This window comes from Erythrolamprus reginae, chromosome 1 (genome assembly GCF_031021105.1).
Source record: "Erythrolamprus reginae isolate rEryReg1 chromosome 1, rEryReg1.hap1, whole genome shotgun sequence".
Classification (NCBI taxonomy): domain Eukaryota; kingdom Metazoa; phylum Chordata; class Lepidosauria; order Squamata; family Dipsadidae; genus Erythrolamprus; species Erythrolamprus reginae.
In genome coordinates this window covers 422,027,722-422,050,328 of record NC_091950.1, presented here as the reverse complement: position 1 = coordinate 422,050,328, position 22,607 = coordinate 422,027,722, and the positions used below count along the sequence as shown (strand labels likewise).

General features: G+C 40.1%; 1 protein-coding gene across 1 annotated transcript in view; it reads right to left on the bottom strand.

Annotated features, from left to right (window-relative positions):
* Positions 1-18,881, bottom strand: part of ASPA (aspartoacylase) — a 29,588-nt gene extending 10,707 nt beyond the window's left edge. Inside the window, exons 1-2 of the mRNA XM_070735409.1 lie at positions 18,545-18,881; positions 8,828-9,023 (exon numbers count right to left, since the gene is read on the bottom strand). Of these exons, the coding sequence (XP_070591510.1) occupies positions 8,828-9,023; positions 18,545-18,783 (435 nt within the window). The 5' untranslated portion in view covers positions 18,784-18,881. The remainder of the gene's footprint in view (positions 1-8,827; positions 9,024-18,544) is intronic.
* Between the last annotated feature and the right edge of the window lie 3,726 nt (positions 18,882-22,607).

The window sequence follows — 22,607 nt, the reverse complement described above, 5'->3', positions numbered from 1 at the left end:
CTGTTCACACCCATAATTCCATGCGCCCATGCACCCCAGCTCCTGCGCATGCGTGCGTGACCCCACACACATTGCCTCGCTCCTCCTGCATATACGTGCACGACAGTAGTGGGTTTCTACCAGAACGGTAAAGAACGCCACTCCGGTAGCTAAAGCTGAGCTGCATGCGCATCTTCGGGCATCTTCCATGCACGCACATGCGCCCCAGCATGTTTTGGCTTCTGCGCATGCACAGAAAGAAAAATCTTGCGAGGGGATGAGCGTGCGTGTGATATTTCTCTGATTTTTTGCTTCTGAGCATGGGGGAGTTGATTCCTTTTTTTTTTTTTTAATTTTTTTTATTATTTTTCATAAAATAGACATACAGACTTACAGACATTAAACATAGAATGGGGATGTATTTCCCCGCTACTTTTGAAAGTATACATTCAAATAGAAAAAAGAATACATAATCAAACATTTGTTAAATGTTAAAAAGTTCTGATAAAAAAATTTCAAATCTTGAATGCAATGTTAGTACGGTATAAGTAAAAATTCTTAATATATTGTTTATAGGTACTATATACAACTAATCAAACATTTAAACAAATAAAACAAAATTCTTAATATGTTTTCAAATCTTAAATGCAATGTTAGTACGGTATAAGTAAAAATTCTTAATATATCGTTTATAGGTACTATATTCATCTAATCAAACATTTAAACAAATAAAACAAAATTCTTAATATGTTACTTATAGGTAAACTATTATAACAAAATCCTCTACAAATACATTTGAACTAATGGTAATATTGTTATTACCTAAGTAAAAACAAATCTATCTCTTATTTTTTCTTATCTAACCATCTATATACATTATTCCATGTTTCATAAAATTTAGTATCTTCTTGATCGTTTAATCGTCTTGTCATCATATCCATTTCGGCGCAATCTAATATTTTGGCTATAACTTCTTCTTTCTTGGGGATTTCCTCCCCCTTCCAGTTTTGCGCATATATTATTCTAGCCGCAGTTAATATATGTATGATTAAATAAAGAGTTTCTTTCTTATAAGTCTGATTAGTAATTCCTAATAAGTAAAATTCCGGGGTGTTATCTATATCATGCTTTAATATTTCTTTTAATATCTTCTCAATCATCTTCCAATAAGTTTTAGCTTTACCACATGTCCACCATTGATGGTAATAAGTTCCTATATCTTTCTTACATTTCCAACATAGTGGGGATGTTTTTGGAAACATTTTTGCTATCCTGTTTGGTGGGAGGTGCCATCTATAAAACATTTTAATTTGGTTTTCTTTTAATGAAACTGACTTGGTCATTTTCCAGTTATTGATCCAAACTTTTTCCCAGGTGTCTATATCTATTTCCTTGCCTATATTTCTGCACCATCTTATCATAGTATCTTTTAAAGTCAGCTCTATATTTTTGTGAGCGATAAGAAATTTATATATTTTCCCTATCATTTTTGGTGAGTTGGTAATAATTAAATTACTTAGCAAGTTCTTACTTTTATTAAAAATGTAAAGAGTTTTATCCTTCTGGTATCTGGATCGAATCTGGGCATAGTGCCACCAGTCTATTATTATTCCTTCTTCTTGTAGTTTATTCCTAGGTTTTAACTTCATCTGGTCGTTTAATAGTTCTTTATATCTATAAAATATTTTCGTGTCTTTTATGGACTTTGGATGTGTTATTGCTTCTAGGGGGGCTATCCATTCTGGAACATTTAAGAAATGATTTTTCTTTATATCTTTCCAAACCTCTAATAAGTACTTCCTTAATGTGTGTCTTTTAAAGTATGAGTGGTTTTTTTCCTTATCGTACCATATAAATGCATGCCAACCCAACATGAGATCATGTCCTTCTAGATTTAATATTCTTTTATTCTCTAAAGTTATCCAATCTTTAATCCATGTTAAGGCGGCAGCCTGGTAATATAATTTCCAATTTGGAAGACCAAATCCTCCTCTTTCTTTAATGTCTTCTAAACAGTTTATTTTTATCCTTGCTTTTTTCCCTTGCCATATAAATTTTTTAACTAAATTTGTCATGGTTCTAAAAAAATTTCCTCCTGGATTTATTGGGATTACCTGGAAGAGAAATAAACCCTTAGGCAAAATATTCATCTTAATTGTAGCAATTCTTCCTAAAAATGATATTTTCAGGTTATTCCAGGTTTCTAAATCTTTTTTAATTTCTGCTAATAATTTTATGTAATTATCATTTTTTAATGTTATTGTTTTCGCTGTTAAATTTATTCCTAAGTATTTTACTTTCTTTACAGTTTTTATTCCAGAAATATTTTCTAATTTAGTTTCTTGTATTTTATTCATATTTTTAGTTAAGAAAGAAGTTTTACTTTTATTTATCTTTAAACCTGCTACATTTCCAAATTGTTCGATAGTTTGTAATAAAGAAGGTACTGTTGTTATCGGTTCTTCAATTATAAACGTTAAGTCATCTGCAAAAGCTTGAAGTTTGTAAGTTTCGTCTCCTATTGTTAAACCTTTTATATCAGAATCCGCTCTTATTTTAATTAATAAAGTTTCAAGTGTCATAATAAATAGCAATGGTGATATAGGACATCCCTGACGAACTCCCTTATTTATATCAAGTGTTTGTAGTTGGTTATTATTTAATATTATCTTAGTCGTTTGTTTTGAATATATAGTATCTATTAAATTAACAAATTTTGGGCCAAACCTCATTTTGTTTAATTGCATTTTTATAAATGTCCAGTTAACGTTGTCAAAGGCCTTTTGAGCATCTAAAAACATTAAAGATGCTGTCTTATCTGAATGTTGTTCATAATATTCTAATGTGTTTATTACCGTTCTCAGGTTGTTTTTAATTTGTCGTCCTGGTAGGAATCCATTTTGGTCTTGATGTATTATTCCATTTATAATTCTTTTAAGTCTATCTGCATAAATGGCAATAAATATTTTATAATCTACATTTAATAACGATATGGGTCTATAATTTTTGAATTTTACTGGGTCAGTACCGGGTTTGTGTATTAAAGTTGTCAACGATTCTGACCAAGATTTCGGAATTTTACCCTCAAGTCTACATAAATTAAAAGTTTCTAACATATGGTTTCTTACTATTTCGTTTTCTATCTTATACCATTCTGCCGGTATAGCATCCGGGCCAGTGGCCTTATTGTTCTTCTGTTTTTTAATTGTAGTTAGGAGTTCTTCCATGGTTATTGGTCCATCCAACATAGTCTGTTGGTCTTCTGTTATTTGTGGTAGTTTTGAAGCCTGTAAGTAATTAAAAACTTCATCTTCGCTAACATTGTCTTTGGCATAGAGATCTTTATAAAAATTATAGACGATATCCGCCTTTCCTTCTGTATCGTATTTTATTGTACCATCCTTATCTTCTAATTTTTTTATCAATTTGGATTGACTCTGCTTTCTAAGTTTATATGCTAACCATCTTCCCGGTTTATTTGCATGTTCAAAATAATGCTGTTTTGCTCTTTTAATTTTTTCAGTTATTTGATTTTGTTCTATAATTCTAATTTTATGTTTAGTTACATTTATTTCTGTTTTAAAATCTCTATTCTTGGTGTGTTGCTGCGATGCAAATTCCAGTTGTTTTAATTCATTTATTAATTGTACATACTTTAGTTTATTTTCCTTATTGTATTTTGCTATATAGGATATTGTTAACCCTCTTATATAAGCTTTGAGTGTATCCCATAAATTCTGTGGAGTGGTGTCTGGGGTTTTATTAATTTCAAGAAATATTTTTAATTCCTTTTCAATCCAATCCTTATATTTCTTATCTTTTAATATATTTCTATTCATCCACCAAGTATTCTGCTTATTATTCGTTCTTATATAAACCACTATTGGGTTGTGGTCGGCCCATGTATTAACATCTATCTCTACTTCCCTTATTTGTTCTGCGGCCATTTTTGATGTCCATACCATGTCTATTCTTGTCCAAATTTTGTGGGGATTAGAATAAAACGTAAATTGTCTTTTATGGGGGTGTCTTTCCCTCCATATATCATTTAACAATAATTCTGTTTTCATTTTTTGGAAAGTACTAGGTAGTAAATTTCTTTTTGTTTTTTTCCTTTTGCTATTGCTCCCCCCCCCCTGAATGATCTAGTTGCCTATTCACAATAGCATTAAAATCACCTATTATTAATACATTCTCAATAGCTAACTCTATTATTATTTGGTGTAAATTTTTATAAAATGACATTTGGTCTTCATTGGGAGCATAAATAGAGACAACCACTATAGGTCTAGGTTCAATATCAACTTGTACAATCAGTATTCTACCATCATTATCTTTGTATATTTGTTTGGAATTTATAGAATTCTCTACATACATCACCACACCTCTTTTTTTTTGATCTGCTAATGCAGCATACATTTTTCCAATTTTAGGATTCAACAATAATTTTTGGTTATCTTTTTTAATATGTACTTCTTGTAATATTGCAATTTGAGCATTTTGACTTCTGATTTTGGAAAAGATTTGTTTCCTTTTCCTTGGTTCATTTAGTCCATTGACATTTACCGAAAAGATCTTTAGGTCTTTAGTTGTTGTCATTTAGTAGGTTTTTTGGTTTCTCGCTGGGGTTGAACTCTTCTAGCACCTTGGTCCTGCTCTATTGCCAGGGCAGTGGCCCCCAAAAGTTCTTCTTGTTGGATTGCTAGTTTCTCCACTGGTTGCTGTTGTGCTGATTGTTGTTGAGCCTCTTGTTGATTATCTGAAAAGTCCATGTGGCTAATGCCACTATTTTCAAAGAAGTACCTAGCTTGTTCTACGTTTTCCAGCTTGTATCTTGTAGAGCGCCATGTCAGAGAAAGGCCTTGTGGAATTAACCAACGGTAGGTTATATTTTCTTTGATCAAAATTCTGGTAAGAAAATGGTAATCTCTTCTGCTCTCTCTGACGCTTCTTGGTACTTGTTTTAATATTTTTATTTCCACTCCTTGATGTTGAAGTTTGGAGTTTCTTGCCCAGTGGAGTATGTCATCTCGCAAAGTTTTCCTGGTAAATTTGATGTGAATCTCTCTTGGGAGATTGTGGCAACGGATGTAACTATTCGAAGTTCTGAAAACTTCATCGATTTCTTTCACTAGCGCAGCAGGATCCTCCTGGAGTATTCCTCCAATAGTTTCCGCCATAGTCATTTTTAAATCTTCATCTTTTTCCTCTTTCATGTTCTGAAATCGTAGTCCATACGAAGCACGTTGCATCTCCAGCTGAATGATTGATTCATCATGTCTTCTATGTCTTGCATCAGCTCTCCCTTCAAGATAGTCTATTCTTTTTGCATTTTTGTCGGATTTCTCTTCAACTTTTTTCACGCGATCGTCGCTTTCTTGTAGTGTTTGTTGAATCACCTTTATCTGGTCTTTCACCTCGGCCATATCAACTTTCAATTGGGCCATCTCCTTTTTGAATTCTGTCAAGTCTGCCTTTATAGCTTCTCTTTGTTGTGTTGCATCCTCTTTTATAGCCTCTCTTTGTTGAGTAGCATTTTCTTGAGATTTAAACATAAAGTCCTGCATATTGTTTAAAGTTTCTTGTAGTGTTGCAAAGTTGGACTGCATTGTTTTGTCTTTTTCTTTATCCTTGGAAGACATAGCTGACGCCTGATGCGTCGGGGAGGGACGCGGCGACACTTGTGGAGAAGAGATTGTTGCAGTAGGTTGTTTTTTGACTGTTTTAACAACGGTTGAAGAAGTTGACATTATCAATTTTGAATCCGCTGTTTGAAATTTGAATTAATTTAAATCAATCTAAATTTATATATAGTGAAAAGGAGAAAATTTCTATAAATTCCAAATCTATTCAATCTGTTTTATTAGCGGTTACGCTTAAATTATAACTATTCAATTGTCAAGAAAATTCAAAATTCAAAATCCAATATATATTATTATTAATTATTTTAAAAATTTAAAGATACAATAACTCAGAAAACAAATGTAAAACTTTTAGGAATAGAAAACCAGTAAAAGTTAAAAATAAATGGTCTAATAAAAAGACAAAATAAATGACAGCAAAGAAAGAATAATAACTATTTTAAAAAGGGAGATTTTAAGGAAGTACAGAGAAAAAAAGGAAGAGAAAAAAGACTTAATAAGGCAGCAAGAAGAGGGAGAGAAAGGGAGAGAGAGAAAAGAAATGGGGAATATTTCAATTCAAATAATTAGAATAGAGCAGGAAACCAAGGTTTGCTAACAATGCATAGTCTTCAATTCAAACTTCTTTTAGAAATAGGAATAAAAAGAAGGAAAATCAGAAGGAGAACAAAAAAAGAGTTAATTAATCAAAAAGAAAACACAGTATATATAGTTATGTTCTTCTTATAAATCAGGAAATTATATTAGATGAATAAAGAATGTGAATCCAAATGTCAGAAAATACAATTGTACTTAATCCCAATTGCAGGTCTCAAGAAAAGAAAAAAAAGTCAAATTAATAATTTTCTTGTAGTTAAAATGGAGTCTATGTTCTTTTCCAAATTCAAGACAAAGGCAAAAAAAATAGATCCCAAGATGGAGTCAGGTTAGAAGTCAGAAGTTCATATGACCAGGCAGATGTGAAGAGGTTCTCAAAAGAAAAAATAATCCCAAGGAAAAAAGGCAATCAGCGAGTAATCCAAAGTAATTCAAAGGCAATCAGCAAGTAATCCAAATAGGTTAATCCAAAGGTAAATATTCCAAAGGAAAGGTATCAGTTCCTTCTATTTCCCATTTATTTTCAAGTTGTTATATAATGTTATTATGTTGCAAAGACAACAGGATGAGAAAAAAAAATAAGGCAACAAAGTTATATTCCTCCGCTGTTAAGATGTCAGCCCGGAACACAATGTTTTGACAGACTATAAAAAAGAAATTTTAGTCATCTTTACTAATTTCTTTTAAGCATTGAAATCTTCTAAATAGTCATTTCCAGTTCAAGTTCTTTTATTAAAGCATAGGGTAAAAAAAATGTTTTATAGATTCCAAAATTCAAATACAAGATGGAAACAATGAAAATGAGAAAATTTAGTCTCGGCTGTTATTTGCGGATGAGACTCAGAAAAAAAAAAACTTTCACTTTCGCCTCGTTAAAGAAAGCTTTCCCTTGAGGCTTCCGAACGATCAAATCTTCAGATTTTAGTCTTGAAACAAAGAGGAAATTTTTTACCTTGAGTCCTTTATCGGATGTATTCTTTTTCAGTTAGTTAAATGTAGAACTTTCAATTTAGAACTTTTTCTCAGCTTCCCGCTGGGTGAGGGGAGAAAGCGCTGGCCGGTCCTCTCAGGCAAAGAGGATCGGTTCTCCCGTCTTCGAAGCTGCGGGGCGAACCGCTGCCTCTGGAGTCTCAGCGATGGCTCCTCGGGCAGAGGGGAGCCCCCTGTTCTGGGATCGGGCCATCCGAGCCCGATCCGATCGCAAATGCGACCTTCGGAGGGGGTAGAAGGGATCGCCTGGCAGAGCCCTGCCAAGGATGTCCCGCCGCGATCACCGCCAAACCGGAAGCCCGGAGTTGATTCCATAGAGCCGGAGCCACCACAGAGAAGGCCCTCCCACATGGTCTCACCAGTCGACATTGTCTGGCGGAAGGAACCGTGAGAAGACCAGCCCTGTGGGCCCTGACAGGCCGCTGGGAGGTATTGGCAGAATGCAGTCCCGTCCATAATCTGGTCCTAAGCCATGTAGGCCTTTAAAGGTGATAACCAACACCTTGGTTAATGAACATTCGGAGTTATCATTGCACTGAAAAAAAAGAGATTGTTGGTCATTTTTCCACAGTTACGGCAAGTGTACAGAAGAACATAAGAACACAAGAAGAGCCCTGCTGAATCGGGCCAAAGCCCATCAAGTGCAGCATTCTGTGTCCCACAGTGGCCCACCAATTGTCCATGGGGATCTTGAGCAGAAAGAGAAGGCAAGACCCTCCCTTTCCCTTGACCCCCAACAAATGGGACCCAGTGGAACCCTGCTTGCCTCAACCAACATAAAGGTGGCACATGGACTTCCGTTTCAATAACATAGAAACATAGAAGACTGACGGCAGAAAAAGACCTCATGGTCCATCTAGTCTGCCACCGATACACTTGGCATCCATGGATCTGTCTGATCTTGCCTTGAAGTTATCCAGGCTGACAGCTGTCACAACCTCTTCTGGAAGGGAATCCCATCAACCAACGACCGTTTGGGTGAAAAAACATTTCCCTTGATTTGTCCTCGCTTTCTTACCTATGAGCTTTAGGGAGGGCCCCCTCGTCCTAGTATTGTGTGATAGAGAAAATAATTTTTCTCTATCCACCTTTTCTATCCCATGCAGGATTTTATACACTTCAATCAAGTTGCCCCTTAAATGCTGTCTTTCAAGGCTGAATAGACAAATGTTGTCTGGCTGGACCCAGGGGAAGAGCCTTCTCTGTGGTGGCCCCGACCCTCTGGAACCAGCTCCCCCCGGAGATTAGGATTGCCCCCACCCTCCTTGTCTTTCGTAAACTTCTTAAAACCCACCTCTGCCGCCAGGCATGGGGGAACTGAGACATCTCCCCCAGGCCTATACAGTTTATGCATGGTATGTTTGTGTGTATGTTTTCTTTTTAATAAGGGGTTTTTAGTGACTTTTAATTATTAGATTTGTTATATATTGTGTTATTATTGTTGTGGGCCGCCCCGAGTCTATGGAGAGGGGCGGTCTACAAATCTAATAAATAATAATAGTAATAATAATAAGTATGAGTCAGTTGCCAAGTGTCTGAATGTAAATCATATGACAAAACCTAAATGTTGGGCTCCGTTGTCAGCGTACAATTTCTCCATTTTTTTTTTAAAAAAATACCTGTATATAATGGCACATCTGGATGGCAAAGCAATCGCTGGAACTTTCCAGGATGAGGGTCCCGCCCATGTTAGCGGTCGTATTGTGAAGGTCGAAGATGAGGTCGTAAGCCCCAGGCTGGCCCTTCGGACCAAAGAGGCCGTTGATTTCTTGGGCCCTTCTGACTTCGTAGGGGACGTTGTCCGTGAGGTCTTTGCTGTGGTCAGAAAAACCCAGAGAAAAATTACTTAGCCCACATCCCATACACAGAGCATTGCTGCTGAGATTTAAATTACTTGTATTTATTAATGGTGATGTTCAGCAGTGACCCACTACTGCCTATCATGTATTTGGTTCTCTTTGTGTGTATTCCTATTGTCCCCAGTTTCAGCATGTCCTGTTCTTAAGCATTCAGACCTATGCACATGGTCTCTTTGGTTGGAGGACGGGTGGGTTGAACTTCATGTTGAGCTGAACACAGACTATTGTGTAGTGAGGAGAGAACACCTTCCCTTCCCCTTCTCTTCCTTTCCCTTTCCTGTCTCTTTTCCTTTCCTTCCTCTTTTCCTTTCCTTTCTATTTTTTCCTTTCTCTTTTCTTTTCCCTTCCTTTCTCTTTTACTTTCTTTCCTCTTTTCCTTTCCTTCTTTGCTTTCCTTTCTCTTTTCCTTTCCTTTCTCTTTTCTTTTCCCTTCCTTTCTCTTTTACTTCCCTTTCCTGTCTCTTTTCCTTTCTTTCCTCTTTTCCTTTCCTTCTTTCCTTTTCTTTCTCTTTTCCTTTCTCTTTTCCTCTCCCTTTCCTTCTTCCCTTTTCTTTCTCTTTTCCTTTCCTTTCTTTTACTTCCCTTTCCTGTCTCTTTTCCTTTCTTTCCTCTTTTCCTTTCCTTCTTTCCTTTCCTTTCTCTTTTTCTTTCCCTTTTCTCGTTCCCTCTTTCCTTTCTCTTTTCCTTTCTCTTTTACTTCCCTTTCCTGTCTCTTTTCCTTTCTTTCCTCTTTTCCTTTCCTTCTTTGCTTTCCTTTCTCTTTTCCTTTCCTTTCTCTTTTCTTTTCCTTTCCCTTCCTTTCTCTTTTACTTCCCTTTCCTCTTTTCCTTTCCTTCTTTCCTTTTCTTTCTCTTTTCCTTTCTCTTTTCTTCTCCCTTTCCTTCTTTCCTTTTCTTTCTCTTTTCCTTTCCTTTCTTTTACTTCCCTTTCCTGTCTCTTTTCCTTTCTTTCCTCTTTTCCTTTCCTTCGTTCCTTTCCTTTCTCTTTTCCTTTCCCTTTTCTCATTCCCTCTTTCCTTTCTCTTTTACTTCCTTTTCCTGTCTCTTTTCCTTTCTTTCCTCTTTTCCTTTCCTTCCTCTTTTCCTTTCCTTCTTTCCTTTCCTTTCTCTTTTCCTTCCCTTTCTTTTTCTTTTCTTGTTCCCCCTTTCCTTTCTCTTTTCCTTTCCCTTTCCTTCTTTCCTTTCCTTTCTCTTTTTTTCTTGTTCCCTTTCCTTTCTTTTACTTTTCCTTTCTCTTTCCTTCTTTCCTTTCCTTTCTCTTTTCCTTTCTCTTTTCCTTTCCTTTCCTTTCCTCCTTCCCCCTTTCCTTTCCATTTCCTTCTTTCCTTTCCTTTCTCTTTCCCTTTCCTTTCCTCCTTCCCCCTTTCCTTTCCATTTCCTTCTTTCCTTTCCTTTCTCTTTTCCTTTCCTTTCTCTTTTTTTCTTGTTCCCCCTTTCTTTTCCTCTTTTCCTTTCCTTCTTTCCTTTCCTCCTTCCCCCTTTCCTTTCTCATTTCCCTTCTTTTCCTTTCTCTTTTCCTTAACTTTCCCTTCCTCTCCTCTCCTTCCCTTTCCCCTTTCCTTCTGTTCTGCTGTTACATCATAAATTGTTTTCTCCTGTTATAATTCACAGACATAAAGAATCTCTCTCTCTCTCTCTCTCTCTCTCTCCTCTTGATGTGCATTTTGAAATGAAAAGCAGCTGCTGGAAGCTGAAATGGGAGAGGGAAGGGCTGAGCAATGAAACCGAGGGAAGGTATTTGGCAAAACAAATCGATTTCAACATTTCTTGAGTTACATCTCTTCCGGTGGTGGAAGGACCTAAGAAAAACCGTCCTTATGTACGATCAGCAAGAAATTCCACTGAGCAGCTGTTAGGGGAGGGGGTGGAGGAAAGAAATCCCACCAGCTCCTCTTCCAAACTATGCCAGAACTATTTTTATTGGGAAAGTAGCTTCTGCCAGCGCCTTTCTCATTCCTAAAGTGAGTTTCACAGAAGGACAGATGGAAGGGGACCACGGACGTCCACTAGTCCAGAATTTCCGTTTCCAAATGAGGCAGTTGTTAAATGAATGACGTCTGATATTGCAACCTCGCTGCAGTTCTTAACCAAATCATATGGTCATTAAGTGAATCTAGATACCCCCTTTGGCTTTCTTTGTTTGAATGGAAGGATTGTTATTCCTTGCAGACAGCTGGTCATTTGCATCGTGTTTGAGGGTCATTGAGGTTTGTTTGTTTGTTTATGGCATTTATATGCCGCTCACTCCAAACGGACTCTGAGCGGCTAACAACAGGCATAAATACAATATAAGTAAAAAACCAATTAAAAACACCACTAAACTCACATGTATTATAAAACCATACAGTGGTAGCTCTACTTAAGAACTTAATTTGTTCCGTGACCAGGTTCTTAAGTAGAAAAGTTTCTAAGTAGAAGCAATTTTCCCCATAGGAATCAATGTAAAAGCAAATAATGTGTGCGATTGGGGAAACCACAGGGAGGGTGGAGGCCCTGTTTCCTCCCAGGATATTACTAGAGAGGCCCCACGGAGGTTTCTCCCTGCCTTTTCCGGCCCTGTTTCCTCCCAGGAGATTCCTAGAGAGGCCCCACAGAGGCTTCTCCCGCCTTTTCCAGCCCCGTTTCCTCTCAGGAGAGGACTAGAGAGGCCCCACGGAGGCTTCTCCCTGCTTTTTTTGGCCCTGTTTCCTTCCAGGAGATTCCTAGAAAAGCCCCATGGAGGCTTCTCCCCACTTTTTCTGGCCCTGTTTCCTCACAGGAGATTCCTAGAGAGGCCCCACAGAGGCTTCTCCCTGCCTTTTCTAGCCCTGTTCCCTCCCAGAATATTCCTGAAGAGGCCCCACGGAGGCTTCTCCCTGCCTTTTCCGGTTACAGTTTCGGAGGCTTGGATTTGTAAGTGGAAAATGGTTCTTGAGAAGAGGCAAAAAAAAAATTGAACACCAATTCTTATCTAGAAATGTTCGTAAGTAGAGGCATTTGTAGGTAGAGGTACCACTGTACTTGGGGGAGAATGAGTGAAATGGGTCGCTTTCAATACAAGATCTATTTTAAGGGGTTCCAGGGCACTAGCAAATTGTTTTTGCAAATTTCTCTTCTTTTTTCAAAATGTTGTCTAACATACCTCTTGGCCTGCCTGCTGTGACCAAATAATCATTATCTGCATGGAATTGAACTGTCTGGTTCTTGGTATTTAGGGGAAAAAAGGCTGCGAGCCAAGGGAAGTATTTTCACGAGCTGTAAAAACAGCATTGTCACCCGCCAAGGATTTTATGACTTAATTCAACGCCAAAGTCTCAAAGTCCCCACCAGGTTTTTAAGTGAGTGTTGGCAAAATTGATGAGGCCAAAGACAGTAACGGAGCATGGGGTTGCCAGAAAGAAAATAAGCAATCAGGAAACCATCAATATTAATAAAAATCATAACGATACAAGCAACAAGTCATCAGTCATAAGTGGGAGGAGATGGGTGATGGGAACGATGAGGAAACTAATATAATACAGCCTTAGTGAGTAGTTTGACAGTGTTGAGGGAATGATTTGTTTAGCAGAGTGAGGGCGTTTGGGGGGAAATGTTCTTGTGTCTAGTTGTCTTGGTGTGTAGTGCTCTATATCAACAATCATCCCTAAACCCCCAACACTTTACCCTTAGATTATCTATGGTTGACCTATCCAGATTCCTAAGAGGTCAGTAAGGGGCGAGTACAAGTGCACTAGAGTGCCTTCCATCCCCTGTCCTATTGCTCTCCTATATCTCCTATACTTTTCTTCTATTCCTGTATCTCTTCTTCTATTCTTTCATTGATATGTTCTATTACTATACTGTACCTTCTTTTCTATTCTTTCTTAGATATATTTGACTATGAGTATCTCCTCTATAACCTTCATCATGTATTTTACTATGTGTGTGTGTGTGTATATATATATATACTGTATATATATATACATATATTGTGATTCGACACAAAATGTAACCCTTCCCTGGTACAGAGCTGAAGGGATTGGATACTGTAGCCTAGAGGATAATTCTCTGCCTTACAAGGCAAAGGTTGCAGGTTCAAGTCCCAGTGGGTATGACTAGCAGATGAGGCCAAAATAAGGCCGAAATAGATCTATCCTAGTCTCCCTTAATTTTCAAATTCAGCTTAAACATGTGACACATACAGATAGAATTGTCGGCTATCAATAAAAAAATCAACTGCCTTGGAAATGGCCCTGGGTTGGGCCGAGAGGCAAAAAAGGAGCTGTGATGTTCCTTCAATATACCAGGGTGATTCGACACAAAATGTAACCCTTCCCTGGTACAGAGCTGAAGGGATTGGATACTGTAGCCTAGAGGATAATTCTCTGCCTTACAAGGCAAAGGTTGCAGGTTCAAGTCCCAGTGGGTATGGCTAGCTGATGAGGCCAAAATAAGGCCGAAATAGATCTATCCTAGTCTCCCTTCATTTTCAAATTCAGCTTAAACATGTGACATATATATATATATATATATATATATATATATATATATATATATATATGTCACATGTTTAAGCTGAATTTGAAAATTAAGGGAGACTAGGATAGATATATATATATATGTAGATTGTTCTGAGTTCGGGTTTTGCCCTGTGTAATATTTTGCATGTCTATGCGACGTTTCGGTGAAATCACATTCACCATCATCAGGCTGAAGTTCCAAGCTTCGTGTTGTTGTAAAATGGAATGTTTGCAACTGTCATTTCTTCCTAGTATATAGTGTGGGGGTGGAGATTTGGTATGAATGTAGCAAATAGATTGGGTGATTATGTTTTAGTGATCTGATTGGTTGGTGTAATCATAATTACAATGCAACGCATTGCAGAACATGTGAATGCAGTTAAAAAAGAAGAAAAGACTTCCTCCCTTGTCCAGCACATTAAAAAAACAGGGCACGAAATTGACTTTGAAAAAACTAAATTACTTCACAAAACAGAGAATTTATATAGAAGAATTGCTCTGGAAGCCATAGAAATTGAGAGGAGCCCCCTTTGCATAAATAAAAGAGATGACACGTCCCGCCTACCAGAAATTTGGAAACCAGCCTTAAACAAAAAAAAAAAAAACCACCACTTCATAAAAATCACCATGTTAATCCTTCTAATAATTATGATTTTGGAATTTTGAAATTTGAAAACCAGCCTTAAACAAAAAACACTTCATAAAAATCACCATGTCAATCCTTCTAATAATTATGATTACACCAACCAATCAGATCACTGAAACATAATCACCCAATCTATTTGCTACATTCAAACCAAATCTCCACCCCCACACTATATACAGTGATCCCCCGATCGTTGCGAGGGTTCCGTTCCAGGACCCCCCGCAACGAGCGGGTTTTCGCGAAGTAGCGCTGCAGAAGTAAAAACACCATCTGCGCATGTGCAGATGGTGTTTTTACTTCCGCAGCGCTAGCGAGGAGCTGAAGATTGGGGGCGGCGCGGCTGTTTTAAAACGTCGCCGCCGACATGGGGGGCTCGCTAGCACCCCCCCTAACCCGGGTTGGGGGTTCGGGGGGTGCTAGCGAGCCCCCCATGTCGGCGGCGACGTTTTAAAACACCCGCGCCGCTTTCCAATGAGTCCCGAAGACAAACGTCAAACTTCCACGTTTGTCTTCGGGACTCATTGGAAAGCGGCGCGGCTGTTTTAAAACGTCGCCGCCGACATGGGGGGCTCGCTAGCACCCCCCCGAACCCCCAACCCGGGTTAGGGGGGGTGCTAGCGAGCCCCCCATGTCGGCGGCGACATTTTAAAACACCCGCGCGCCTTCCCAACTGAGCCCTCAAGCCAAGCGCCAAAGGCGAACTTCTGCGCTTGGCTTGAGGGCTCAGTTGGGAAGGCGCGCGGGTGTTTTAAAACGTCGCCGCCGACATGGGGGGCTCGCTAGCACCCCCCCGAACCCCCAACCCGGGTTTGGGGGGGTGCTAGCGAGCCCCCCATGTCGGCGGCGACGTTTTAAAACACCCGCGCCGCTTCGCAGCTGTCTCCTGAAGCCGAACGCGGAAGTTAGCGTTCGGCTTCAGGAGACAGCTGCGAAGCGGCGCGCGTATTTTAAAACGTCGCAGCCGGCCTGGGGGGGCTTTCCAGCAACCCCCGAGCCCGGGTTGGGGGCTCGGGGGTTGCTGGAAAGCCCCCCCAGGCCGGCTCCGATCGTTTTAAAACAGGCGCGCCGTTCTCCGCTGGCTCCTGGCGAACTTCCCGGGCGAAGGGCGAAGGGCGGGCGAGCGGGTGCTGGGGGGGGCTTCGCCCTCCCGCCAGCAAGAGGGGGAAGACCCAGGGAAGCCGCCCAGCAGCTGATCTGCCCGGCGCCATCTACGCATGCGTGCCCATAGAAAAAAAGGGCACGCATGTGCAGATGGTGTTTTGACTTCCGGGTTCAAAAATCGCAAATTACCCTGTTCGCAATGGTCGGGGACGCAATAACCGGGGGATCACTGTACTAGGAAGAAATGACAGTTGCAAACATTCCATTTTACAACAACACGAAGCTTGGAACTTCAGCCTGATGATGGTGATGCTGACTAGTTAATGGTTGTAGATTAGGCGTGATGTCCTGAGTAGTTGGAACTTGCAGGCTACTTGATTGCTTTACAATGTGTGTCCTGAGTCTGGTTTCTGTGGCTGGGATATGTTTGAGGGCTGGTTTCCAGATGTCTGGTAAGTGAGAGGTATCATCCCGCTTGTTCATATTTTGGGGATGTTTTTCTATCTCGCAGTGTTCGCCTGAGAACAAGGACAGAAACACCAGCCTGAAGATGATGAGTGGGACCTAAAATTTGAGGGTACGAATTGAAACAGTTTATGTCCAGGATGCGAGGGGTCAGTAAATATTTTCCCCGCCCTCTTTTTGACTCGTGCAGTATACAGGTCCTCAATGGAAGGCAGGTTGGCAGCCATTGTTTCTTCTGCAGTTCTGATTCTCCTCTGAAGTCTGTGTCGGTCTTGTTGGGTTGCAGAACCAAATGAAACAGTTATAGAGGTGCAGATGGCAAACTCAATGATCCCTCTCTAGAACTGTATCAGCAGCTTCTTGGGCATTTTGATCTTCCTGAGTTGCCGCAGAAAGAACATTCCTTGTTGTGGTTTTTTTAATGACATTTTTTATGTTAGGTGACCATTTTAGGTCTTGAGATATGGAAACTGCAGTTTAATGTTTCCAAATGTAAAATACTGTAATGCACTTGGGGAAAAGGAATCCTCAATCTGAGTATTGCATTGGCAGTTCTGTGTTAGCAAATGCTTCAAAAGAAAAGGATTTAGGGGTGGTGATTTCTGACAGTCTCAAATGGGTGAACAGTGTGGTCAGGCGGTAGGAAAAGCAAGTAGGATGCTTGGCTGCATAGCTAGAGGTATAACAAGTAGGAAGAGGGAGATTGTGATCCTGCTATGTAGAGCGCTGGTGAGACCCCATTTGGAATACTGTGTTCAGTTCTGGAGACCTCACCTACAAAAAGATATTGACAAAATTGAACAGGTCCAAAGACGGGCTACAAGAATGGTGGAAGGTCTTAAGCATAAAACGATGTCTATGCTTCAGCCAGCTGCAAATCCACTGAACTATCCAGGGATTAAGTCCAATCACTGTTGTAATTCGTCAAATTGTTTGTTCAATTAGATTTTAGGATGTTTAATGGATTTGTTTTAAATTGGCTTAGTTTTAATCTTTGACTTCTACTGTTTTATGTATTTATCTTTATATTGTAAGCGCCCTGAATCTCCGGAGAAGAGCGCCCTAGAAATCGAAATAATAATAACAAATAAATAAATCTGCAAACTTCAGGAATGGATGGGGTTGGAGCTGGTACGCGAGGCTGTTCTGGAAAATGTAAGGAGCTGGCACAGCCCGTGTTGCTTCGACCCAGCCAGGATTGTATCCCCATTTTTGGGGCTACAAGAATGGTGGAAGGTCTTAAGCATAAAACATATCAGGAAAGACTTAATGAACTCAATCTGTAGAGTCTGGAGGACAGAAGGAAAAGGGGGGACATGATCGAAACATTTAAATATGTTAAAGGGTTAAATAAGGTCCAGGAGGGAAGTCTTTTTAATAGGAAAGTGAACACAAGAACAAGGGGACACAATCTGAAGTTAGTTGGGGGAATGATCAAAACAGGAGAAAATATTATTTGACTGAAAGAGTAGTAGATCCTTGGAACAAACTTCCAGCAGACATAGTTGGTAAATCCACAGTAACTGAATTTAAACATGCCTGGGATAAACATATATCCATCCTAAGATAAAATACAGGAAATAGTATAAGGGCAGACTAGATGGACCATGAGGTCTTTTTCTGCCGTCAGTCTTCTATGTTTCTATGTTTAAAACATATGCAAAATTAGTAAAAACCATCCACATTCATCCAACTCAATCATTCATATCAGCAGGGGACAATTTCGTGGCTCATGGCCTTCGTGCCCGCCGGCAGAGGTGGGTCTTCAGAGCTTTATGAAAGATCAGGAGAGACGGGGCAGTACATATCTCCGGAGGGAGTTCGTTCGAGAGGGCCGGAGCCACCACAGAGAAGGCTCTTCCCCTAGGCCCGCCAGATGACATTGTTTGGCCGAAAGGACCTGGAGAAGGCCGACTCTGTGGATGTGTGAGGCAGAAGACGGTCCCAAAGTTAGTCTGGTCCTAAGCCATGTAGGGCTTTATAGATCATTACCAGCACTTTGAATTGTGCCCAGAGACCAATTGGCAACCAATGCAGCTTTGTAAATATACAAATAACATCCATTCCACAAATCATACTTGAATCACAGTCACTCATGCTCTCATCACCTCGAGGCTCGACTACTGTAATGCTCTCTACATGGGGCTACCTTTGAAAAGTGTTTGGAAACTTCAGATCGTGCAGAATGCAGCTGCGAGAGCAATCATGGGCTTTCCTAAATATGCCCATGTTACACCAACACTCCGCAGTCTGCATTGGTTGCCGATCAATTTCCGGTCACAATTCAAAGTGTTGGTTATGACCTATAAAGCCCTTCATGGCATCAGACCAGAGTATCTCCGGGACCGCCTTCTGCCGCACGAATCCCAGTGACCAGTTAGGTCCCACAGAGTGGGCCTTCTCTGGGTTCCATCAACTAAACAATGTCGTTTGGCGGGCCCCAGGGGAAGAGCCTTCTCTGTGGCGGCCCCGACTCTCTGGAAACAGCTACCCCCAGAGATTTGTCCCCACCCTCCTTGCCTTTCGTAAACTCCTCAAAACCTACCTTTGTCATCAGGTATGGGGGAACTGAGATATCTTCCCTACAGAGAGGGGCGGCATACAAATATAATAAATAAATAAGTAAGTAAGTAAGTAAGTAAGTAAGTAAGTAAATAAATAAATAAATAGTTAAATAAACAAACAAACAAACAAATAAATAAAGATACTCCAATCTATGCAAACTCAGTCCAATGTTCTAGCGTCATGCACGCGTGCATTCACACAACCCATCGTGGTTTAAGCTTACCCGAGACTTTCGGAATCAAACGTCCGGTTCAGGTCACAGTCTATATAACGGCAGCATTTTTCCACAGCTCGTGGGTTAGCCAGGAAAGGCCGTACCTGCAACCCGGGCCTTTCGATCTCTGCTCCATTTTCTTGCCAGGATTTAACCAAAACCACCCCCGACAGCTCGTTGCCGTGAGTGCCGCCAAAGATGGCAACTTTTCGGATGGGAGAGTCTTGGAGAATTTGGCCAGGATTCATTCAGCTGGTCGGCTGCCACCAAACTCGGAAGAGAGGGCAGAAAATTATTCCGAGAAAACCAAAGTTTGAACGGCTAGAGGACTTTGATCTGCCTGGATGGGCCGGGGAAGTTAAAAACTAAGCCTCTTTTCCAACAAGTCTGTTCAGTTTAGAGTTTTGACGCCACTCCCTCTGGCTATATTTGGAAAGTTACGTCTTGAAGCAAACTTAGAGAGGAGCAAGGGGAGGTGCGTTCATTTTTTTGCCTCCTTTAAACTCCACCCTGTTTTATTTTCAAATTTACTGGTACAAATAATTTTATTTTCAAATTTACCGGTGCAAATAATATCAGGGAGATTTATCAGGGGTTTAAAAAAAAAAACCATAGAAGCAGTCCTCGACTTACAACCAGAATTTCCATGGCTAAACAAGGAAGTTGTTAAGTGAATCACATTTGATTGAATGATCCTGATTGATTGCATGTGCAGAAGCGTTGCGCACGTGAGCAAATAGCAAAGGGTTCACTTAACTTAAATTCATTTAAATTCACTTAACAACGGTGGCAAGAAAGGTTGTAAAATGGGGCAAAACTCACTTAACAACTGTTTCACTTACCAATAGAAATGTTAGGCTCAATTACAGTCCTAAGTCAAGGACAGTTCTGTGTTAGCAAAAACTTCAGAAGAGAAGGATTTAGGGGTCGTGATTTCTGACAGTCTCAAAATGGATGAAGAGTGAGGTCAGGCGGTAGGGAAAGCGAGTAGAATGTTTGGCTGCATAGCTAGAGTTGTAACAAGCAGGAAGAGGGAGATTATGATCCCGCTATATAGAGTGCTGGTGAGACCACATTTGGAATACTGTGTTCAGTTCTGGAGACCTCACCTACGAAAAGATATTGACAAAATTGAACGGGTCCAAAGACGGGCTACAAAAATGGTGGAAGGTCTTAAGCATAAAACATATCAGGAAAGACTTAATGAACTCAATCTGTAGAGTCTGGAGGACAGAAGGGAAAGGGGGGACATGATCGAAACATTGAAATATGTTAAAGGGTTAAATAAGGTCCAGGAGGGAAGTGTTTTTAATAGGAAAGTGAACACAAGAACAAGGGGGCACAATCTGAGGTTAGTTGAGGGAAAGATCAGAAGCAACATGAGAAAATATTATGTTACTGAAAGAGTAGTAGATGCTTGGAACAAACTTCCAACAGACGTGGTTGATAAATCCACAGTAACTGAATTTAAACATGCCTGGGATAAACGTCCATCCATCCTAAGATAAAATACAGGAAATAGTATAAGGGCAGACTAGATGGACCAGGAGGTCTTTTTCTGCCATCAATCATCTATGTTTCTATGTTATCTATCTATCTATCTATCTATCTATCTATCTATCTATCTATCATTTATATCTATCATCTATTTATATATCTGTCATCTATCCATCCATCCATCCATCCATCCATCCATCCATCCATCCATTGTATTCCTTACATATCCATCCATATCTATTTGTCTGTATCTCTTCCTATCCTCCCTCCCTCCCTCTCTCTCTCCCCTCCAACTCTATGGTAATAAACATGAGCAAAAAAACCACTTTCTCTCACTTTGCTATTTGACTCTGCACAATCACAAGAGAGCTGATTGGGTCCAGAGGTCTAGAGAAATATGTTGCCAGGACTAATAATGAAAATGTGTCACCAATGAAAAAGGTTTGTGTTTCTGTCCATGCGTGTGTTTTTGTGTGTGTGTGTGTGTGTGTGTGTGTGTGTGTGTGTGTGTGTGTGTAACTCTGCTGCTTTCTATGCCCTTTAGCACAGAGGACAAGAGAAACTCACAAATCAGCAGAAAGGAGAAGTGGAACAATTCTTCCTTTGTTTTGCCCGATGGCCTGGAGATCACGCAAATAACTTGCATATTTTTTAGTAGCAGTAGAAGAGTTGTTTTCTCCTTTCTTGCAGCTCATTAGCACATTGTGCGTGGCATTGAAGGCATAAAATGAAAAAGCTGAGCTAAGTAAGGATTGTCCCCTAGCAATCTATTCTATAATTTTTTTAAAAAATCCCTCCAGTTGAGCTTGACCGTTTGAAAGTCACTATATTGTTGTGGACAAATTTTACAAGTACAGGTAGTCTCCAACTTATAACAGTTTCGCCCAAGTTTCTTCAACACTCCATGGCCTGCATTGGCTGCCGATCAGTTTCCGGTCACAATTCAAAGTGTTGGTCATGACCTTTAAAGCCCTACATGGCATTGGACCAGATTACCTCCGGAACCGCCTGCTACCGCACGAATCCCAGCGACCGATAAGGTCCCACAGAGTTGGCCTTCTCCGGGTCCCGTCGACTAAACAATGTCGTTCGGTGGGCCCCATGGGAAGAGCCTTCTTTGTGGCGGCCCCGGCCCTCTGGAACCAACTCCCCCTGGAGATTAGAATTGCCCCCACCCTCCCTGTCTTTCGTAAACTACTCAAGACTCATTTATACCGCCAGGCATGGGGGAGTTGAGATATTCCTTCTCCCTAGGCCATTACAAGTTATGCATGGTATGTTTGTGTGTATGTTTGGTTTTTATAAATAAGGGTTTTTAGCTGTTTTATTATTGGATTGTCACATGCTGTTTTTATCATTGTTGTTAGCCGCCCCGAGTCTACGGAGAGGGGCGGCATACAAATCCAATAAATTATTATTATTATTATCATTATTATCATTATTATCATTATTATTATTATTATTATTATTTAGTGACCATTCAAAGCTACAAAGGCACTGGAAAAAGTGGAATTATGACCGTTTTTCACACTTATGTCCGTTTTAGCGTTGCTATGGTCAAAATTCAGTCCCTTGGCAACTGATTCATATTTATGACAGTTACTGTGACCTGGGGTCACATGATCCCCTTTTGCGACCTTCCGACAAGTCAATGAGGGAGCCAGATTCGCTTAACAACCACGTTACCAACTTAAACCCTGTGGTGATTCACATAACAACGATGGCGAGAAAGGTCCCAAAAAGGGTTAACAGGGCTCAATTGAAGTCATAAGTCAAGGATCATCTTTATTTATGACGGTTGCTGTCGATTCCCTTTTGTGGCCTCCTGACAATTAATGGGGAAGCCAGATTCACTTAAGCACGATGGTGCGCTTATGCACGCCCCTTACAGGCCTCTTAGAAATGGGGAGAGGTCGACTGTAGACAGTCTAAGTCAGTGATTTTCAACCTTTTTTGAGCCACGGCACATTTTTTTACATTTACGAAACCCTGGGGCACATTGAGCGGGGCGGGGAGGGCTAAAAAATGTTTGGACAAAAAAATTCTCTCTCTTCCTCCCTTTCGCTCTATTTCTCTCTCCCTCTTTCTCTCCCTTCCTTCCTCTTTCTCTCTCTCCATCCCTCTTTCTTTCTCTTCCTTCCTCCCTCTCTTTTTTGCTCTTTCTCTCTCCCTTCCTACCTCCCTCTCTTTCTCTCTCTCTCTTGCTTTCTTTTTCTCTCTTTCTCTCTCTCTTGCTTTCTTTCTCTTGTTCTCTTTCTCTCTCTCTTTCTTTCTCTCTCTCTTGTTCTCTTTCTCTCTCTCTTGCTTTCTTTCTCTCTCTCAAATCTAATAAATAAATAAATAAATTTCAGAGATGTGGAGAGGGGAGATCTGTTGAACTAGAAAACCTCCAAGGTCCCTTCCAACTCTCTTGTTATTATTATAAGGTTTAGTGACTTTTTTTTTGTAAAAGAGGGTAACTCCACCTCCTTTATGGGTTTCACGATCAGACTGGTAAACATGAAAGTCTCTTTTTGTAATAATGGAGTCAGGGAGCGAAGTGTTCAGCCTCCTCAGTATGCGAATAACATATTTT